The sequence below is a fragment of the Mytilus californianus genome, unplaced genomic scaffold (genome assembly GCF_021869535.1).
Source record: "Mytilus californianus isolate M0D057914Y unplaced genomic scaffold, xbMytCali1.0.p SCAF_1, whole genome shotgun sequence".
Lineage (NCBI taxonomy): Eukaryota > Metazoa > Mollusca > Bivalvia > Mytilida > Mytilidae > Mytilus > Mytilus californianus.
This window is the reverse complement of record NW_026262581.1, coordinates 71,188,268-71,209,916: the sequence shown is the minus strand read 5'-3', so window position 1 is coordinate 71,209,916 and position 21,649 is coordinate 71,188,268. Positions and strand designations below refer to the sequence as shown.

The window sequence follows — 21,649 nt, the reverse complement described above, 5'->3', positions numbered from 1 at the left end:
CTGCGAATGCGTCCAATATTACTGATGTGAAAATGGCAAGATTTTACTATGGCAGAAACTTGCCGTTCCATCGTAAGATGTTTATCAAAATATACTCGGGTACTAGGTTTTTCACGCAGGATACACTACTTATCACAGTATTACATAAAATTAGCCTATCTTCACATCGATCCTACTTTCTAATCCTCCCTTTCTCAATCTGTTTCCATTACATTCTATTTTCCTCACCAGTACCTGCTGCCTCTTGTAATGTATGAACGAAATGAACCAAGAGATCTGATCCTCCATGAGCACACATAATTACTTGATTGGGTATGTTTACTTTTCACAAGCAACTTACAACTAATAAAGCTGAATCTAAACAACGTGGTAACCCATAAAAATTCTATAGCATGTAAAAACGGAGGGGGTGGTAACTCTTATTTTTTTCGGGATTCTTTCAAGCTTATGATGGGTGTTAGATAGGTTACGGTGGACGGACATATAGTGATTACTATATTACACGCGATTGCTGAAGGTGTAACAAAAGAGTAAGGAATTGTTAATTATGGATATACATACCCATTATAATAACTCCGCATTTTCTGTAGGAAATTAGGGGAAAACAAGTGGCAAATTAAGCATGCGCCCAAATAAGACTACTAACAAAATACGGTTCACCAGAAGGATATGTATGATTTCTGCTCGGACACCCGTCCTTCTGCTCATGGTTAAAGTCTGATTGTAAAAAATCACCAAGAAAGAAAACAAGGACGGCTCCTACAGAAACAGAGAAAACTCTTCAACTTATCCCCTGCAAGAGTTTGCTAAAATAGCCATACTAATTCAATTCAGTCATCTATGTGCAGACCCGCGTTTTTCTTGCACATAACCCAATTTATTCCTATACTTTTTACAAAGTTTTTGTATAAAATCTACATCGAAATGTACAGCCACCGATTTTAGAGTGTATGACAGCATAATTTCATATCAGCAGGTTATGTGCCTTAATATAAATAAAACTAAAGGTGATGTAGGATATATTTCTACGAAACAGCAACTTTTCGACAGAAACAACCCACAGACATATATATAGAAGCCAGCATACAGTCCTCAACAATAGACAGTAACTGTTGTCTATATGATATGTCAATCTGTAAATCGCCCGGAGTCATATACGTCGAGATTTTATTAATTAGAGGCAATCAACGATCTGTCACCAATCATTTTACCTTCATTAACTTCGAAATAAACTCATTATAGATACAAGGATTAAATTTGTGTACCCCAGACGCGCGTTTCGTCTACAAAAGACTCATCAGTGACGCTCGAATCAAAAATCTAAAAATCCAAATAAAGGTTGAAGTTGAAGAGTATTGAGAACCTAAAATTCCGAAAGGTTCTGCCAAATACAGCTACAGCTATTTGTCGGAAGAGTCAGGTTTGGGTGGTCGTTATGGACTGTTATACTGTGCAAAATATTTTCTTGGATCCTTTTAATGTAAAATTGAGTGCTTTTTATGTACTCATTTAAATTATACGTTTTTTATGTACCTTTTGTCATTACAATGACCGCAATTAAAAGCAATTTTATAGGTGGACGATTGAGATTTAAAGAAACTAGCTCATCTCTCACACATATATATGTACTGGTCAATAGTGAGGAACCTTATAAGGTGGTTGTCTTTTGTAACATTTTAATGGGTTTTGTCATTGAAGGAATTTGGTACTGGTGGCAGATCTACTAAATTTATTCGCAACTTTTAGAGACTCGGGATGATTGAAAGCTTAACATATTGCATAGTTGTGACTAGGAAAGTTAACGGGAAGTCACTAGTGGTAGGTCAATGATATTTGGTATGCAGTTGCATTAGCATTTGTACATCTCATTTCTATGGGGATTGTTTGATCCCGCCCCTTCAGTCATAGTCATATGCAAAAATTTCAAAGTTTTCATATTTAAAAGTTTGTGATCACGACTAGGTCAGATAAAGATGAACCAATAAGGGTAAGTCAATGATATTTAGTATGCAGTTGTATTATCATAAGTACGTCTAATTTCCATGGAGATTGTATGACCCCGCCTCTCAGTCATTGTGGTTTGATTTTGAAACTTTTGCAAAGTTTACGTGTTAAAGTGTGTCTAGATCATTTTAATGGGAGCCACTTAAGATTAGAAACTTGTTTTGGTATACAGTTGTATTAGCATGGACAGTTCTCATTTCATTTCCACAGAGATTATTTGCCCCTACACTTTCAGTCATGGTTTATTGACTTCAATGGTTTCATATTTTACATGTTGAAGTATTGCGATTTTAATTTCAACATTTGCATTATACTATCAAAATTACATACAGAGTGAGTCGAGAACTATCTCTGTGTCAACAGTTTATTAAAATGTGTTGTGTTCGTATGTTGTTACATCATTGTCTTATGTTATTTGGTGGGTTTAGTGCTCATAATTATGTTTTATCCTGCAACAGATGTATGTGCCTGTCCCAAGCCAGGAGTTTGTATTCCAGAGGTTGTCGAGTGTTGCTGTTTGTCATTATTGCTTTTCGTTCATTATTCTAGCATAAATCACGCCGAAGTTTTTTTTTTTCAATTGAGCTGTTTTACATCTTGCCATCTTGGTGCCCGTAATAGCTTACTACATGGTATGAATTATGTCCAATGTTGAAAGCCGTAAGGTGACTTGTAGCTTTTCATATCTTCCTTCTCGGCATTTGATCAAAAGTTATCTCCGTGAGAATCATACCACATCTCCTTATTATTATTTTGGTCATTGTTGACGTTCTTGGAAGTAACCTATAGTTGTTTTCATTCTTGTACTTTGGGCTTTTAACGTGTTTTTGTCATCACTAGGCGTCCGTCGTCGGCACAAACTTTGTTTTCTCCAAAATTCTTATTTTTGAAACTTTTGAACGGATTTCAATTAGCTTTGTTTGAATGTTCCATGTGGAGTCTTGTTTATAAATTGTGTCTAAGATTTTGCATCGTCAACAAACATGAGCTTCGTTGCTAAATATAGAGCATAGAATTAAAACTGCAGCTTTTGACCAAAATATCAATTTGAAGCAGGCAGAGCAAAACTAACATATTAGCTTTGATGATCAGCAGGTCACATTCAATCTTCCCTAAAATTGTCAACAATAAAAATCGGATAACCACCCATTTTGGGGTTATTGTCCATGAAAAGTCATTTTAGAAGATTTCGCACTTTTTGGCTATTATCTCGAAAACAACGAACAGAAATGATTAGCAATATAAGATCTATCTACCTTCAGGTGACCCAATTCGGAGTTGGTATTCCTGAAATGTCCGTCGTCAATAAATTTTAAAAAATGTATCTTCTCTGAAACGGCTTAATAGATTTTAACCAAACTTTGTGTGGATGTTCCTTTGGTAATCTAGTTCAAAAGTTATACTCCACACTTTAAAAATGGCGTTTACGATTTAGATCCTAAACACAATTGAAAGCACATTTTGTTCCGCTTTTTAGTACGGCAAAATCATGAACACGTTAATGTTTTTAAATCGTAATGCACTTAGGGCTTTAGACCGTCGTATAGATGTTTAGTATATATATGGATATTATGCGCTTGATTTTGATTTTGTTTTGATTTCAAGAGTTCCTCTAGTTTTCCATTTGGAGTCTGTTTTGTAGATTTGTGCCCGATTGCTCCTAACAAATTTCTAGTAATAATATTTTGTTTCCTAAATGTTTTTGGACTCGCCCTTGTATACATGTACAAATTGGAATGCAGTAGGATCCAGAATCCTCCTAGTACAAATTGGAATTCCAATATCTACTAGTAGAAATCAGAATTCGGATTTAAACTAAATAAAATCCAGTACAAAATTAATTCCAATATGTACTAATAGAAATTGGAATATTCAGAGTACGGTGACCTATAGTTGTTAAGTTCTGTGTCATTTGGTCTCTTGTGGAATGTTGTCTCATTGGCAATCATACCACATCTTCTTATTTTTATATTTAATAAAAATTGTCTGAATCAAAAAGAAAAAAAAAATCATATGTTCGTATATGTGTACTTTAAGGTTTATTCGATCAAATTAAAGATATCCCAGGTATTTAACATAAGTATAATAGTCCCAGAAGATACGTACAGATGCATGATTCAAAACTTCAATTTTGACTTTTGAGTACTGTTTGAATAATCGGACATTCTTAACTAAATATGTTTATGATACAAATTAATTCATTTAGTCAATGATGTGTCTTTTATGCAAAATTATACAAAAACGTTAAATTTTCAATATTGTCTTCAACAGTAATATGTGGCACTGAATAACATTTTGATTTCAATGTTATTTATATTTTAAATACTATTTTATAGAATTTCAAGAAAGTTAATGTTTTATACCAGATTTGGTTTGTACTTAAATATTGGTAGTCGCGTATTTTGTTATAATTTATTTCATTTCTATACTTATCAATTGCATCAGTAAAAATTATAACTGAAAATATAAATCTGGTAGAATCCTATCCAGAATCATATGCTAACTATACTTTTTAGTAATATCCTGCATCTTACCAGAAATTTAGTGCAATCAAGAATCCTTCTATATTATAGTACAATCTTGATTTCCAAATGTCTATTCGTAGATATTGGATTTCTGGTTTGCACTGGGTCCTATTGAATTTCGATTTGTACTGTAACATGTGTGATATCACCACACATTGTTTTTGTAATCTCTTTTGTCTTCTGTATTCTGAAATTGAAAGTAAAATGTATAGACATTTTTTTTTTACATTAGAACATGCGGGTCAAACTGCATTTTTACATCGCGATGACCGTGAGGTCATATCGATGTATTGCTATCGCCTAAATATCCATTATGCAAATTAGTTTTGGGTTTTCAACCGATCTATAAAAATTATAGATCCGCGGTCACTTATCTAGTGCAAAATAACATTACTTACCGCTTGTTTCAAATTCATTTTTTCAATGGATACTCCTATAAATATTTTTATTAAAACACAAATTAATAATATGAAAAATTGCGTTAAAGCTTACGGAAGAATATCTCAAGAACGTTTTGCGACACTCCCGGCAAGGACCGATAACTCTGTTATTGTTTTGCGGGAAAATATGAATGGCTTCTCATATCCAATCTTTTAGAAAAATCGATTTTTTTACAGAAGAGTGTCCACCATGCACTTGCACTGCACTATAATTAGAATAGTAGAATAGAATGATATATAAATAGATGAAAATTATATATACATGCAACCGTAATATTAATATAATATATAACAACAAACCAGACGTGTATACTCTGACACTATTATCATATTAGTATAATAGTCCCAGGTATACTGATTTGTATCACTACAATATAATAGTTATTACGGTGTGGTTGAATTTCCTGTCATTTATTCATCATCCATGCACGAACTTGTATCAGAAAAAAATATATCTCTGTAAATTAACCTCAGTTTCAGGTATAGAGATGTGATCTATTTCTGTGACATGTGCTTTTGACCATCCACAAGAACCTGCGGTCATCCGATGTTCAGTACTTCAGTACTTTGATTATGCCCACGCCGTAGGCGACGTCCTTCCGTCTTTCCGTCTTTCCATCCGTCCCATTTTCGTTGCAAAGCTTGAGCAAGGGCATTCGTGTCCTCAGAAACATTCTTTTTTTATTTTCTTATATGACAAAAACTATGAAATAGAGAAAATCTAACAGTTGAAAGCGATTATAATTTATATACCATGACAAGATCTACAAAAGTCTACATTCGGTTCAAATTATTCGATATCTGTACTTGGAAGAGTATGGAATGCATAATTTTTTTGTTCACGATTTTCACTGATTTTGACTAATACATCGAATATTATATGAGCTAGGGGGAAAAGGGGGGTGGGGGTAGAGGGAAATCCCGAAATTCCCGTGAAAATAATGTCCGTTTCCGCATTACGATATAATCTATATTGAATACCGAATTTCCAACGATTTAACTGGCTATTTCCGAATTCCCGCGAATTAAACGGCTCAATCCCGACGTCCAGAAAAAGCTTCTTCCTCCCCTCTTCAGTGGAAAACATAAGCAATACTATAAATACTGTGTACACTATTCATTACCTTCAATAACATAAAAAGCGAAGTTGCTCTATGTAAAGCGTATTTTCAAAGGGTTTCATGGTAATAGTAATGTCCCAGATAGGTACAGTAATGCTTATAATGTAGACTGAAGGGTGAAGTTAGGCTTAAATTTACTGGATTTATTTAAATGAGGGTATGAATGGGGGTCCATTATTTCTGTATTCTTTAGATTTTTAAGGCATTTTTCTTCTCAGTCTTTAAAAATTACGGTATTCTGTTAGATTCCCAGGAAAAGGATTTTACAATTAAAATTTTCTGCATTAAGATGATTTCTTTAATTATCTTGTACATCCTTCATTTCTGTAATCAGTATTGTACGTATTACCTTATTCTTTCATTTTCCACAGTTATCAAGTTCTTTATATTATACTTTTGCACCCCATTCTTCTCTATTCTTTTTTTCTCATTTTTCTTTATTCATTAATTTTATCAAGGATTTTTATATTATACCAGAGACATATATATGTGTATATATGTCTCTGACTATACAAATGATTTAATCCTTGCTTTTATTATGCCATTATTCTCTATTCTGTATAAACCCTATCCAGCCCCTCTTAAATTTATGCGGCGGACAAAAAAAAGCTTGGCCCTTTTCAGCGCAGGCGTTATGAAAAAGACACCAGACAAAAAATAGATGACAAAGCTTGATACAGTAAGGTCTATTGATAAATATTACACAACTGTCTGACTAATCATATGCGTAAAAATATCGACTGACTTGTACTGTCTAGAAATTCCTCGTCAAATTATCGCGTGAATATACGATAATGTAAGAAAGGTCACGTGAGAGCCTCTTAAAGAGGCAAAATGGCGGTCGTTCAACCAGTGACAATGCCGAATGGGGATATCCAAGATTTACCAAATACACCGCCTAGACATGACGCATATGACATAGCTAATTTATTAGACCAGGTAGAAATAACAAATAAACCCATTGTTTGCACAAATATTGAAATATACATAACATAAAAGTTGAATTTATGTAATTTTCTCCCGACATCAGCCATAATTTGGTTTCATATTTGTTGACAAGTGAAAACATTTTTCATTTGCTAATGTGCATGATACGTAGTTGAAAGTAGAAAATGTGGTCAGAGGTACATTCACAAGTCTTGAAATACACAAGTCATGCAACTAGAATCTGTTATACATACGCAGATATGGTTTAATTTGCTGTTTTCCAGTCATGTCTGTCAACCTAGCCACTATTTTTTTAACAGAAAAGGCTGTCAAATCATAACGATTGTACATAATAACACCTCATATAACTGTCAAAGGTTCAGCCAGATTGAAAATAAAGTTCTATGTCCGATCATTTTCAGCTATACAATGCTGATCTACAGAACATATAGCTTAAGAAGCAAGCTCATAAATAGTCGTATGTAGCTGAATAGAGAAATTTGTTCAATTAAACAAAGTTGAGCAGTTCTAATAATCCCAAGACTGACATTTAAATTCACTAAATATTTGAGCGAAAAAAAATTATACAAAACTTTCCACTGTAGACAGTACGAATGTAGTTGTCGGATATAAATCACATTCAGGCGCTGCTTACCTACAGTTTCTTCTTCGGATACAGAAAACCATCAACGTACTGATGATTACTTTTTACTTACATACATTGTAGTTGTGCACATGATTAACTCTGATTTTGTGAATTGGTGTCCACAGTTTTCTTTAACAATGTTTAATGCCAAAACAACTGTCTCAATTCTAATCAGTTTTCAAGCGTTCAATGTAAATGTGTAGAGTATAAATTATATAAGATCATGAAGATAGGTGATGAGCTCCCAAAGTTTATTGTTGAATGTTTGTTTTATTTATTATTTTACTTTTTGTTTATAAAATATACAAATTTGCAGGAAAACATATGCTCCTCAGATACAAAATTTGCAGGAATTATATCTGTATATCATTACTGCCATGTTGTTAAAGGTCTTTTACTACGTCAGTGGTATAATCCAAATTGACCCTCCTACCATTTGTCCTCCCTTTACATGCTTCAGAATCATATTGTACATCTGATTTTGATGTACTTATTTTTAAGTCCCCTACCGACGAAGTCGAAGGGGACTTTAGGTTGCACTCTGTCCGTCTGTCTGTCCATCCGTCAGTCCGGCAACTCAGCTTTCCACACTTTTTTTCTTTGTTCTTGAAGATATTGATTTGATATTTGGTATATAGTTTCATCATGACAAGTTATAGATCAAGTTCGAATTTTGTTCCGGTCTGATGATTTAGTCCAGAGTTATGGTCCATAAAAAAACTCCATTACTAATGTTAGAGTACTTTGTTAAACCATATAATCTGTACAAAGAGAGATTACTCATTTTTTGAAAGACATTCTTTGGTAAATTGTTTGAGGAATTTAGTGGCAGGTTTATATGTTATTTTGTATAAACTAATTTTCTGAATGCTACATATATATATATATATATATATTTTTATTAAGTGAAATCCTTTAATTAGATAATAATCTATTTTTATTAAGGTATATATTTCATTACATTACATTGTGTAGATAAAAGTTGTTGACATTTTATAGATAAGTTACAAATATATATTAGGTTGTGACAAATGAAAGAAAAAATATTTGGAACTATTAAGTATATTTGATTGTAATTTGAAAATAGATATACATTGTATTACATCATATCTAGTTTTAGAGAACTATTAATCATATCTAATGTTAGAGTGTTATAGGTTTTCCACACTTTTTTTCATCATGCTTGAAGATATTGATTGACAATTGGTATATAGTTTTATCATGACAAGTTACAGATCAAGTTCAAATTTTTTTTTCGGTCTGATAATTTTGTGCAGAGTTATGGTCCTTGGACTTGAAAAAATTCACTCATATATTCAGTTTTCCACACTGTTTTTAGTCATGCTTGAAGATATTGACTTGATATTTTCTTTTTGTTTACACCATGACAAGTTATAGAACAAGTTAGCATTTTGTTCCAGTATAATGAATTTTTACCCGGTAGGGGACTACATGTATGTATTGCCATGCAATACTCTCAGAATGCTTGTTTTTATTGTTCTTATAAAGGTTGTTCCTAAGAAACTGTATAAAGGGCATCATAAGGTTAAGCCCCCAAATATACATTCATCATGTTTATTAGACCAGCCAGATGTTCTTTGCAAATTCCATATGAAATTGTCTGCTTGCATTCTACAATTAGATTTAAGTATTTGCTTTCTGCCCACACTTGATTTTCATTCACAGTTCATGCATGTGTTCAACTTCCTTTGACAAATGAATGCAGTTTTTTTGATGTGGCACCCTGCATAGCTTTTATTTATTTTGATCTGGCTATGGAGGCAAGGTCACAGAATCAGTTCAACTGAATATTTGGAATATTTTTTTATCTGTATTGTTCTTTTAGTTCAATTCCTACCCTAATGCTGAAAATTGTCAACAAGTATTGTGAAATACAGAGTAAAAACATATCTGACTGACAAAAGCAATTTCGACAAATGTCAGCAAAAACTTTGTTAGTCTTATATGTCTTGTATGATTTTTTAATTTTGGTTCATTTATATGTTTCAAGTTTAGTATGACGTCCCTTTTTTGCTGAACTAGTATACATTATTGTTTAGTGGCTAGCTGAAGCCCACCACTGGGTGCAGGATTTTCTCGCTGCGTTGAAGACCCATTGGTGGCCTTGGGTTGTTTTCTGCTCTTCTGTCGGGTTGTTGTCTCTTCAACACATTCCCCTTTTCCATTCTCAATTTTATTGAAATATATGTAAATGCAATACAGGATTCAATTCTGTGTTTGCCAATCAAATGTTTTTTTTTCTTTTTTAAGTTTTGCCAACTTAAAGACTCTTATTTTTTTCAGCAGGTGACAGTAAGCACACAAACATGTGTAAGTTTATTTGGCCTAAATCTGCTATGTGTAAAAGCTGGAGAAACCGAAAGGTCTAAACAGATAAACTATTGGTGATTAACAAATGTATAGGGTCTTTTTGTGTGATCAGAAATTGCATTTTTGATCATCAGTGACTAAATCCAGATTACCAAGCATGATTTTCTCGTAATAAAACTGTCAGTCAGAGTCAGTATTGTAACCATTCAAGCTCTATTCTGGGAGGATATCAGGTTAATGATTGCTAATCACTTTTACCTGCATTAACATCTGACAGGATTCTATTTATTAAGTTCAGTTTAAGATAATTTATTTCATTATGTGAAAACTTTTTGGCAAAGGATATTGACAGTTAGGCTTGAAACATCTAAAGGGGCATTAGCTACAATTAAGATGAAAAATATGAATATGATTTTGTTTTTGTTTCGAACAGAACATTTATAAAAGCGGTATAATAAGATGATATCAGTTTGGTTCAATTTTGTCAAAATATGGTTAAAACATCACAAATGTATTATTGGCTTGCAAATCAACAATTCAACCTCATTTGAATCCATATTCGTGAAAACTTTAATTTGACCATGGTTTATGCATGTGCTAACTGTGTTCAGTTATTTAAAAGAAAAGTGAAACATGGGAACCACCAGGAAAAACGATTTTGTTGTTTGACTGATTCTTTCCATAAATAATTCATATACGCGTAAAATGTTGATTGACATTTGTTTAATCTATAACATGAAATCAAACAGACCTAGACAAATGGTCATTACACGATTAACATAAATTTGCTCATCTTGTCTATTAATATTTATCTTTATATCAGTTCATAAGACCATCGGCAGTCTTGGCAGGTCAACTCAATGGTTAATTAGATGATGTTTAATCTAAAATAGGCACAAAATTAATGCTGTTACATTATAACGTGTTAATGTATTTTAATATTGTTTCTTTTAAACTTTTTGTAATTTGGATATATTTTTAGTATGTTATATAAATCAATTATGAAAATTTAAATCAGATTGGTGATCATGACTTTGACAGCTAATGCACCTTTATTAAGGCTTCAAATTACGAAGAAGAAGAAAATCAGAAGTCAACCAATTGCTTTTATTTACTAACTTTACTTTACTAAATGAAAGGCATGAATTTAAGTGTGTCCCTTTACTTGTATAATGATTTATCAGTGTTCCAGCTAGGATTTCAAAAGGGCAGGGAACCAATCACGAAAAGGGCACTTTAGCACGCTGATTGATAATTCAAAAAGGCATGTCAAACATTGTCTTATATAAACAGCAGGGGTTTCAGCTAGGTGTTTTGAGGGGGTTTAGTCACTTTTACCTGAGATAAAAATCAGCCTTATTTTGGGTAACAGTAAGGGACCAAGGACATATATTACTAGCTATACATATGCCCAAAACCTTCAATGACTAGGATCTTTGAAGGCCTTAATTAAATATAAGAAGATGAGGTATGAGTACCAATGAGACAACTCTCCATCCAAGTCACAATTTATAAAATTAAACCATTATAGGTCAAAGTACGGCCTTCAACACGGAGCCTTGGCTCACACCGAACAGCAAGCTATAAAGGGCACCAAAAAATAACTAGTGTAAAACCATTCAAACGGGAAAACCAATGGTCTAATCTAAATAAAAACGAGAAACACTTATGAACCACATCATCAAACGACAACTACTGAACATCAGATTCCTAACTTAGGACAGGTGCAAACAATTGCAGCAGGTTTAAACGTTTTAATGGTACCAAATCTTAAGCATGCTACAAATGTAGGCAGTCGTGGCATGATTTGACTGGTGTGATGCTTAGATAAAAGATAAGAACGAGGATCCGCATATTTAGTTCACAATTTCAGTTATTTTCAGAGGGCATCCTGATCACAAAAAGTTTAAAACTAGGAATCACAGCATAAATGAAATTGTTACGAATATTTCACAGCATTATCACTATCCTTGTAAAAATGTTGAAATCGATATTTGGAATTTATTTTTATAAATTTTGAACGATTTAAATGACTGTCTATTTTAAATTTATCAAGAGTAGATCACGTTTACTTTCGATTTTTAAACGAAATGAAAACAGGAAGTGACAAGAGAATAATACATTTAGAATGAATCCGGATTCATCTACGGATTGGTTTGTGTTTAATAAAAAGGCAGGAAATTATCATGTCTTAAAATTAAGTTGCTCAGTAGAAATATATTTGTCTCTCTCGTTTAATTTGATACTCAATGATTTCGTATTTTACGTTTTAGTGTCTACATGTTTTTAATTTATAAAAATACATGATCATGATGATGGTAGATTTCTGTGGAATTTCATGAATTTGCCATTTCAGTTCATGAAAATCATGTGGATTTTTACATGTTTATGGTGCTGCATTCCACAAACAGTATTTAATGTTTTTATTTAAAACCATTCTACATTTCACATCAGGGTTCTCACTTGGAAATTTATAGGATGAGTCCTAGGACTCAACACTTTTTGAAATGGGCGAGTCCCAAGCTGATTTTAAAGAGTCCATGGAATAGTACATTGTAAAATTTTTCAATTGATCACTGAACAATCATTGATGACTAATAACATGGTTTGATCAATTTGTTGTGTATTTTGATAAAACTAAGTTAGCGGTTACATCAACTGATACATGTATTTATGTTGGTGAAAATGTTTTGAAGAAATCCATTAAAAAATGTAAAGAGAGGATTGAGAAACCAATAACAACACTCATATTTTTGGAGGCTGAATCAAATTTAGCCAGACCATTGGTCAGACTTCTTCATTCGTTGATTTTGTTCATAGGAAACTACTGATTAAACATAATTTTAACCAGACTTTTGGCAGTGTTCAAAGAACCTTTGAAATGACTTATAGTAATTTTAGCAGAAATCCTCATATGGATGTATAGTCTCACTGTCCGCTCCTCCTGAATAAGGATCCTTGGTATGTTTAAAACGTCGCTGTACACTGCAATTTTCTGGAAATCATCTTTTAAAATATTATTTTGTATTTGCAGCTAGTATAATGTCTTTTAGTTGGTACATTTGTAAACTTGTATATATATATTGTTTATGAAAGAAATTTTCAACCAAATCTACTGTGATAATGTAGAAACATGGCACAACTTTGTCATTTCAGATAAGAAATATACAGAACTTGTTAAGATTAACAAAAGAAAATTTAGAAGCTTTAAATGCTAAGTTTGGAAGTAAACAACAACCAGATCCTATGTATTTACAGGTAATGATATTGGTTAAAATAACACAGTGTCAGACATATTATGCAATAATAGGATATCTTGATTTTCATGTTAAAGAAATACACACAAAAGAATCAATATACTATCTTCAGTTGATCCTTATTCTGATAAAAAATGTTGATACTATATATATTACAAACAGTGAGTTACTGAAAGCTAGTTCAAAGCTAAAAACAACTAATAAAAAAATCATGTATCCAAGACTAAAGCATGTCTCTTGTGAGTTGCGAGACATAGCGAATCAGTCAACCAAATTATGATAGTGACCATTAAACTTAAAAACAAACCTTTATGAAAACCGGATTTTAAATCTGTGTTATGAACTGATTGAATTTTCATTGATTATTGAGGAATTTGGCTCTTTATTTAGTGTTTGTTTGTTAACTAGATGAAGTGTATGTATTTTGATATGATTAATAATGTGTCATGTTTGTAGCATTTTTGTTTTGTTTGTATATTTTTAGGAATATGAAGCTTTAGCCAACAAAATCCATGAACTTCAGGAGAAAGAGTCCCAGTTACTGACAGACTATGAACAACATAGCTGTGAACCTTCACCCCCTGAAGAGACAGAACCACCTCCCCAAGCCCCAGGTCCAACCCTTCCAATTGTACCCCAACCTAGTCCAACACCATCAAGACCTATACTTCGAGTGAACTTTCCAAATGACCAGGTGTCTTCGGTAGGTTCAAATACCATGAATACAGTTTTGTTAAAACTACAAATGTACACAAAATATGTTTGCCAAAAAAAAGATATGAATACAGTACATAGAAAAAGTATTGAAATTTTCAACAGTCATTGACAGTTTACATGGTTAAGACCTACATGTAGATTGATGATAATTTATCTTTTTAAATTTCTATATAATTTGTTTTTAAATTGGCTGCAATTTTGTTTGAAGTCTTAAAGAAAAGACATACAAATATGGTAAAATTGCTAAGTGATAGTTAAAAAAAAAAGTAATGTTCTCTTACATATAACTATATCAAGGAAAGAGATATATTTCATAAATTAAATTATGAGTGGGTGCAGCTAATGAAGGATAACGGATTTCTTGCATGAGTGGAATATAACATGGTCTTAAATTTTGGCAGTAAGTCAGTAAGTTAAATTTGGGTGAATGCAAGAACCCATCTTCGATAGCCAAGGGTTACGATTCAGTCCCCTCCTCTCCACCCTTGGCAGATTAAGCCATCATTTGTGATAACAATGCTACGCCATCTGCCGGTAGATGAAAGTCTTGCACATTCCTACTAGATTATTCTTGACCAATGACAGCACTTGAAGTCTCTTCAATGTGAAGGTTTAAAATGATTGTATCTAGTCATGTTTACAATTTCGTGAAGCAGGAACCGAAAATATACGTTGACATTCCAACATTTGCACGAGAAACATACACAGGAACTTCAATTAGTTGATTAAGAATTTTTAATTTGTTACTAAATATTGTCCTATGTTTTTTGGGGTAAAGACTTGTTGCACGATCAGCATATGACAATAGTTTATTTACATTTTCTACAAAACATGTGATCATCTTAAAGGCGCTTTTTAATTGGATGCAGCCAGGTACAGCTGCAACCAATAGAAATAATTTACTCATGGATCCAAAATTCTATCTCAATCTGCCAAGGGTGGAGAGGAGGGGACTAGATCATAACCCTTGGCTAGGGAAGATGGCAAGAACATCAAGGTCCTAAAAAAATATTCTTATTCAAACTTGTTAATTATATTTCTGAACTCGTATGAAGTGGGATATCAGTTTACTCATTTTGTAAACACAGAAAATTAAATTTTTTAAATTTTTATACCATAAAAATTGTATTTTAATCAGTATTGTTTGTATTTTAAAGGTGAGAATAGAAGCAGGTAAAACATTAAAAGATGCTTTGAAAAAGGCAATGAGTCGACGAGAAATTGAAGCAGAAAGTTGTGAGGTCTATGATGTTAGAACAAGGTAAGTATATCAACTTTTTAAAGGGCCCCATGTGAGCTTATGCAATCACTTGGCGTCTATCGTCGTCTGTCGTCATAAACTATTTCAAAAATCTTCTCCTCTGAAACTACTGGGCCAAATACCTTCAAACTTTAATTAAATGTTCCTTAGGGTATCTTGTTTATAAATTGTATCCGAAGTTTTGATCCATCGACAAACATGGCCGCCATGGCTAAAAATAGAACATAGGGGTCAAATGCAGTTTTTTGCTTATATCTCAAAAACTAAAGCATTTAGAGCAAATCTGACATGGGGTAAAAATGTTCAAAAGGTCAAGATCTATCAGCCCGTTTTTGGTTATTATCTTGAATATTATTGAAGATAAAGATAAACTGTAAACAGCAAAAATGTTCAGCAAAGTAAGATCTACAAAAAAGTTTATATGACCAAAATTGTCAATTGACCCCTTAAGGAGTTATTGCCCTTTAAGGACAATTTTACACAAGTTGTTTTATGTTTTTTAACTTTAAAAATCTTCTCAAATGAATCTAGTATAAATTTTGTGTTTCATTTCCTTGTACGTCAAGAAACATAGACACTATGGCTAAAATGGAACATATGGGTAAAAAGCAAAAATAATCATTGATGAAAGATTTAAGCAAAAAAAATAACAGGTGAGCGATTCAGGCTCTTGAGAGCCTCTTGTTATATTAAGCAGTTAATGAGATAAAAGTGCTTACATTTTTCATGCAAGTCTACTATTTTTAAAGTGTTTCATTCTTGTCATTCTGATTAAATTAATTCTCAGCACCTGCTCCTCATTTATTTGGGGTTTTTGTGACGTTCTACATACACATTTTGTAATATAAACAATGGAACGAACTAATTTTGATTTGATAGCCAGTCTAGTTAGCTTTTGATTTTCTAAATACTGGAAGACAATTTTTGAAAATATCATGATTGCTTGAATATGATTTTATGTTTATTTTAAAAATCACATTGTCAATAGATAAAGTATTAACTAATACTAATGATGAAAAGTATTACCTAATACTAATGATGAAAAAGAGGTTACTTTATTCCATTTGTACTGAGCACAAGGGCGTGCATTACAGTATTGATCCCAAAGTTATTCTTCTTTATGAAAACTAACTATACAAGCTATTTTTCACCTTGTCGATTTAAATATGTAATAAAAAATATACCTTTGTGTGCCACTTTTAGATATCATCGGGTAGAAATTTTAGTCATTTACTCAAATTTCGGTTCCTTTGGACCAACATACCTTTTTTTGTTTCAAAAGATAACCATGAGCAGATTTTTGTTAAAACATTTCAAATATCCTCTTTAAATAATTATGCTACAGCAATTGTTTAAAAAAAAATAACTTTTTTGTGCTGTATATATATCTAATTAAAAAAAAAATCATTGGTGATTTTTATGCCCCCGCCGTAGCATAGGGCGCATTAAGTTTTACCCTTGTCCTTCTATAAGTCCATACGTCCCTAAGTTGGTTTCCGTTCTCTTAACTTTAGTTTGCCTCAACCAAATGTTATGAAACTTATACACAATGCTTATTACCACAAAATACAGATCAAGTTTGAAATTTGTTGATGTCATTTTAACCGTTCTAGAGTTATGCCCCTTTACAAAGGGAAAAATTGCTGAATTTTTCGTTTCTATTCTCTAACTTTAGTTTGCCTCAACCAAATGCTATGAAACTTATACATAATGCTTATTACCACAAAATACAGATCAAGTTTGAATTATGGTGGTGTCACTTTAACATTTCTAGAGTTATGCCCCTTTACAAATGGAAAAATTGCTGAATTTTTCATTTCTGTTCTCTAACTTAAGTTAGCCTCAACCAAATTTTATGAAACTTATACACAATACTTATTACCACAAAACTCAGATCAAGTTCAAATTTGGGTAGCGTCACTTTTACCTTCATTTATGTCCATTTATAACTTTATATGATATGCAAGCGGAGGCATCATCTGTGTCCCATGGACACTTTCCACATTTATTTCATAAGAATTGGTATAAATAATCTTTATACATGTATAATCAAGCAAAATGCCAGTTTATAAAAGAGGGGTCCATTTGGTCAATTTCAAGCTACTGATTAAAATCAGTCAAAAATGCATCTTTCCCCTAATATGACACTGATTGACGTCACGAAAAATAACATTTTACTTGAGCGACGACAATACCTCTCCTGTAACTGTATCTTATGCCCTTAAATTGTTAATGATTCTAATTTTATTTCATTTTTTTGTGGTGCATTTTTGTTTAGAGATCTTGTTTTGATTTTGGTGCAATCTTATTCATAAAGTTACATTGTTTGTGGGTTTTAGACATATCTGTACTTATTCCAGAAGTTAGTTATGCATGCACCAGACAGTATTAAGAGAGTCAGTTAAGGGCTTCATATTAGACAATTTTTGCCAAAAATAAAAAAAAAAAAAATACAAAAGAGTATTGGTTCTCAATACAAATATCAGAAGCAAATATATGAAATATATAGTCCACATAACTTCTGGTATTTTGTAGCTTCATATATATTGCAATTCATCAAGCTGGTCTTAATTAGTCCCCTACCGACAAAGTCGAAGGGGACTTTAGGTTTGCACTCCATCCGTCTGTCTTTCTGTTTATCCGTCAGTCCGGCAAATCAGTTTTCCACACTTTTTTTCATCATGCTTGAAGATATTAATTTGATATTTGATTTATTGTTTTATCATGACAAGTTACAGATCAAGTTTGAATTTTGTTCCGGTCTGACGATTTTGTGCAGAGTTATGGTCCTTGAACTTAGAAAATTCACTCAAATAATCAGGTTTCCGCACTTTTTTTGTCATGCTCCAAGATATTGATTTGATGATTAGTATATAGTTTTATCATGACAAGTTACAGTTCAAATTCGAATTTTGTTCCGGTCTGATGATTTTGTGCAGAGTTATGTTCCTTGGACTTAGAAAATTCGCTCAAATAATCAATTTTCCACATTTTTTTTCGTCATGCTTGAAGATATTGACTTGATATTTGCTATATAGTTTACACCATGACAAGTTATAGATCAAGTTAGCATTTTGTTCCAGTACAATGAATTTTTAACCGGTAGGGGACTATGTATTGCCAAGCAATACTCACAGAATACTTGTATTTAGATGTGAATGTGTAACTCTTCAGAATAGACTGAAGGGCAAACTGCGACTTATCGGGAAAAGATGCAGTTTTCGACTGTTTGTTATCATTCAAACTGATTTATCTTAAAAATGAGTTCATGGACCCCTCTTTTTTAAAATGACATTTGGTTTGATATTCTATTAAGATTATGTGTACCAATTTTCATGAAAAAGTCAATAATGCAATTTCTTTAAATTTGATAAATATACAGCAAAAAATGACGTTTTTTTTCTACATTCATGAACATTTGATAAATATGAGTTATTTGTAAAAATAAAATGTACAAATTTATAGAACATTTATATAAAACAGAATTTACAAATAATTTTACAAAAAACAGCTTGTGTATATCTTTTAAAACAAAAAAGTTATGAATTTCTGTCGAAAGGAAAAATACAAATCCGAATTTTGAGCAAATACCTGAAATTTCGACCTCAGTTTACTCAAAAAGTAGCACATGAAGGTATATTTTTTATTACATATTTGATTAAAGCAGGTAAAAAATAGCTTATATGCAAATTTTCATTAAAATTTCATTATGGGATCAAAACTGTATCGTATGCCCTTAAGAAAACACTTGTATGAGGACTGAAAACACATTTTTATTCACATCGTAAATCCTTATAGATTTGACAAGAAACCTTTTATGTTGGTAATGATTAGTTGCATGCTGCCTAGCTTCAAAAGTGAACAGTTGTGTCACTATTATTTAATATGTGAAAGGAAAAAAAATATGCATTTCATTTACAAAAGAATGTTTTTACTGTTGTTCACCCACATGTAGTTGTAAACTTGTAATGGTGTTAATTTTTTTTGCAGAATGCCCATTTCCTGGGATATAGATATTGGAAGTTTAGCTAACAAAGAATTGAAAGTTCAGTCGAAATCTCATAGACCTTCAGTGTCAGGAACAACTTTACCAATGTTTACACATAATATAGTAAGTAGATATATCCTAGACCTTGACCTTCAAGAAACAATTTGGAACAATTAATTCAGAGATTTCAGTCACTCCAGATCTGAATGGGGCTGTACCTTAAACATACTTAGTTCTTTGGAACTGGAAATGACGTTTACTGATATGAAATATCCGCTGCTTTTGTGAATACGAAATTTTTCAATTCTGCAACATTTACATATATGGTAACTTTGCGGATGCTTTGTGAATAAGGTCCCTGTATTCCTGAATTGATTTCCTCCAAACTTTACATTATTGTAGGGATTGATGAAAGGAAGCTCCCCCCACCTTTTTTATGGTTGGTTCTTCCAGAGTTATGGGACTTCAATTGTCAGATTTTAGTAAATATTCATACGTTGTACCATAACTTGAGTTTACTTGAATTGATTGAGTGGAAACTTTACAAAATTGTTGGAATTGGTGAACATAACAAACTGTTTGATTTAAAAAACAGTATTCTCATGCATTTTTTTATGCAGAGCCATTTTATTTGCTTATGATTAAATGCCTTCATAATATCCCATTTTATTCTTGCAACAATTTCAATATGCACAATAAGGGTGCTCTTGGTGCAGCTGTATATTAACTTTTTCATTATTTGTGGCATCTGTATTTCCCATTTTTTTCGTAGACCTCATTTGATTATTCATTTTAACATCCAACTCCAAGGCTGTTAAAATAACCTGACATTGTCCTCTATTAGTGATTGATACTGACAAGTTTGTGAAATGAATGCAAATTTTTACTGAAGACCTCAAGAAATATGTATATTTAATTCTAATCATGATTAAATATTTCAGGTTCGTAAAACATTTTTGCTTTTAACATTCTGTGATGGGTGTGGCCGATCCTTATTCCAGAGTCTACGCTGCCAGACATGTGGTATAAGATTCCATCAGCGATGTATAGACAAAGTGAACCCAGTCTGTTCTTGGGACAGTATGAAAGAATGGGCAAGGCATAAGTATGTCATTTGGAAAAACTTGAATACTTTTCAGGACATCAGGTTTATTAAAGACATTCTGTGTTATTGTTTTCAAAATAGTTACTCCTTTAGAAGAAGCTTTTCTCGTGTATCAATTGATATGTCAAAAATCAATTCCAACATGTTTTAATTAGAGTGAATCACAAACAACAAACCTTACACTTATGTCAACTGTAAAGTTAAGAAAATTCACTTGTGTACCAATGCATTTTAAAAAGATGCTTTTTTTCATATTTGATTAAAAACAGTTTTCTGTGCTTTTTAAACCAAAAATGTAATTTTTTTCTTTTGGTACATGCAAAATTCCACAAGCAATGATTGATAATTTCCCGATCACAATTCTTAGAGATAGAAGAATTGATATATTGATATGTAACCATAGGAGATAAAACTATACAAAAATGTAAAAACACTGAAATTATAAGAAAAAAAAGCTTATACATGTATTTCTAAAGTTATCAGTGTTGTTCATTAGCAAATAAAATGTTTGAATTTCAGTAAACTTCCAGTGGATACATTCACATCATCTTTTCCCTTTAACAGCCGAAATCAGTCAATTCCTGTCTCACCACATACACCTCAGCGCAGCAAACCTGCCCTGGGGCAGAGGGATCGATCCTCCTCAGCCCCTAATGTGTGCCTAATAAATCCGGGTGAGATCTCTCATGAGGTAAGGTTGTCCCCATCGATATTTGCTGTAATCTTGTGGTGTCCCTTCATTTATTTTTTAGTACCTAATTCAGACAGCAATTTTTACTGGTATTTCAATCAATGCACTGTACTGCTTAACTGAATGTTTTCAAGCATTCATGATATGTATGTACTCTAATTTACTAATCGAAAAAACTAGGCTATCAAAGCTTTTGGTTAGGCTGAATAAATCTGTAGCAGCATTTATTTGAGAGAAAAATTATTTTAATGAAATTTTGAAATTTCCAAATTAAGGTCAAATGACCAAGCTGTATTTATTCAGCCTAAGACTTCTTGCAAATGCACAGAAATTGCTGTCTGACATATTGCTTGTTTTCTTGCAGTGCCTTGTTTAGTTATTAGAAACTAATGTTTTATTTTTGATTTGTCGTAGATTGCCGCCGTCTCAACCGACACATAAGCCATTGGTTACCCCGTTACGACATGTATCTCGATCTGAATCTGTACCAAATGTTTTTTCTCTAGTCCAAAGTGATGAGGTAGGTTACATCAAGATGGGATTCCTGTACTTGTCTCAGTCTTAAGAAGGCATTGACTATCAATGAACTCACACTAAATTAGAAGTAGTAATGGTAATAATTTATAATAGTAGGGA

General features: G+C 32.4%; 1 protein-coding gene across 2 annotated transcripts in view; it reads left to right on the top strand.

The window, feature by feature from the left end:
* The first annotated feature begins 6,890 nt into the window (after window positions 1–6,890).
* LOC127723397 (serine/threonine-protein kinase B-raf-like) overlaps window positions 6,891–21,649 on the top strand; it is a 50,627-nt gene continuing 35,868 nt past the window's right edge. The window contains exons 1-7 of one of the 2 annotated variants that reach the window (XM_052230013.1): window positions 6,891–7,029; window positions 13,151–13,252; window positions 13,736–13,954; window positions 15,126–15,229; window positions 19,220–19,340; window positions 20,159–20,322; window positions 21,428–21,533. In XM_052230013.1, the coding sequence (XP_052085973.1) occupies window positions 6,925–7,029; window positions 13,151–13,252; window positions 13,736–13,954; window positions 15,126–15,229; window positions 19,220–19,340; window positions 20,159–20,322; window positions 21,428–21,533 (921 nt within the window). In that variant the 5' untranslated portion in view covers window positions 6,891–6,924. Of the gene's footprint in view, window positions 7,030–13,150; window positions 13,253–13,735; window positions 13,955–15,125; window positions 15,230–19,219; window positions 19,341–20,158; window positions 20,323–20,841; window positions 21,014–21,427; window positions 21,534–21,649 lie in introns of both variants that reach the window. The other variant, XM_052230006.1, reaches the window with a different exon arrangement.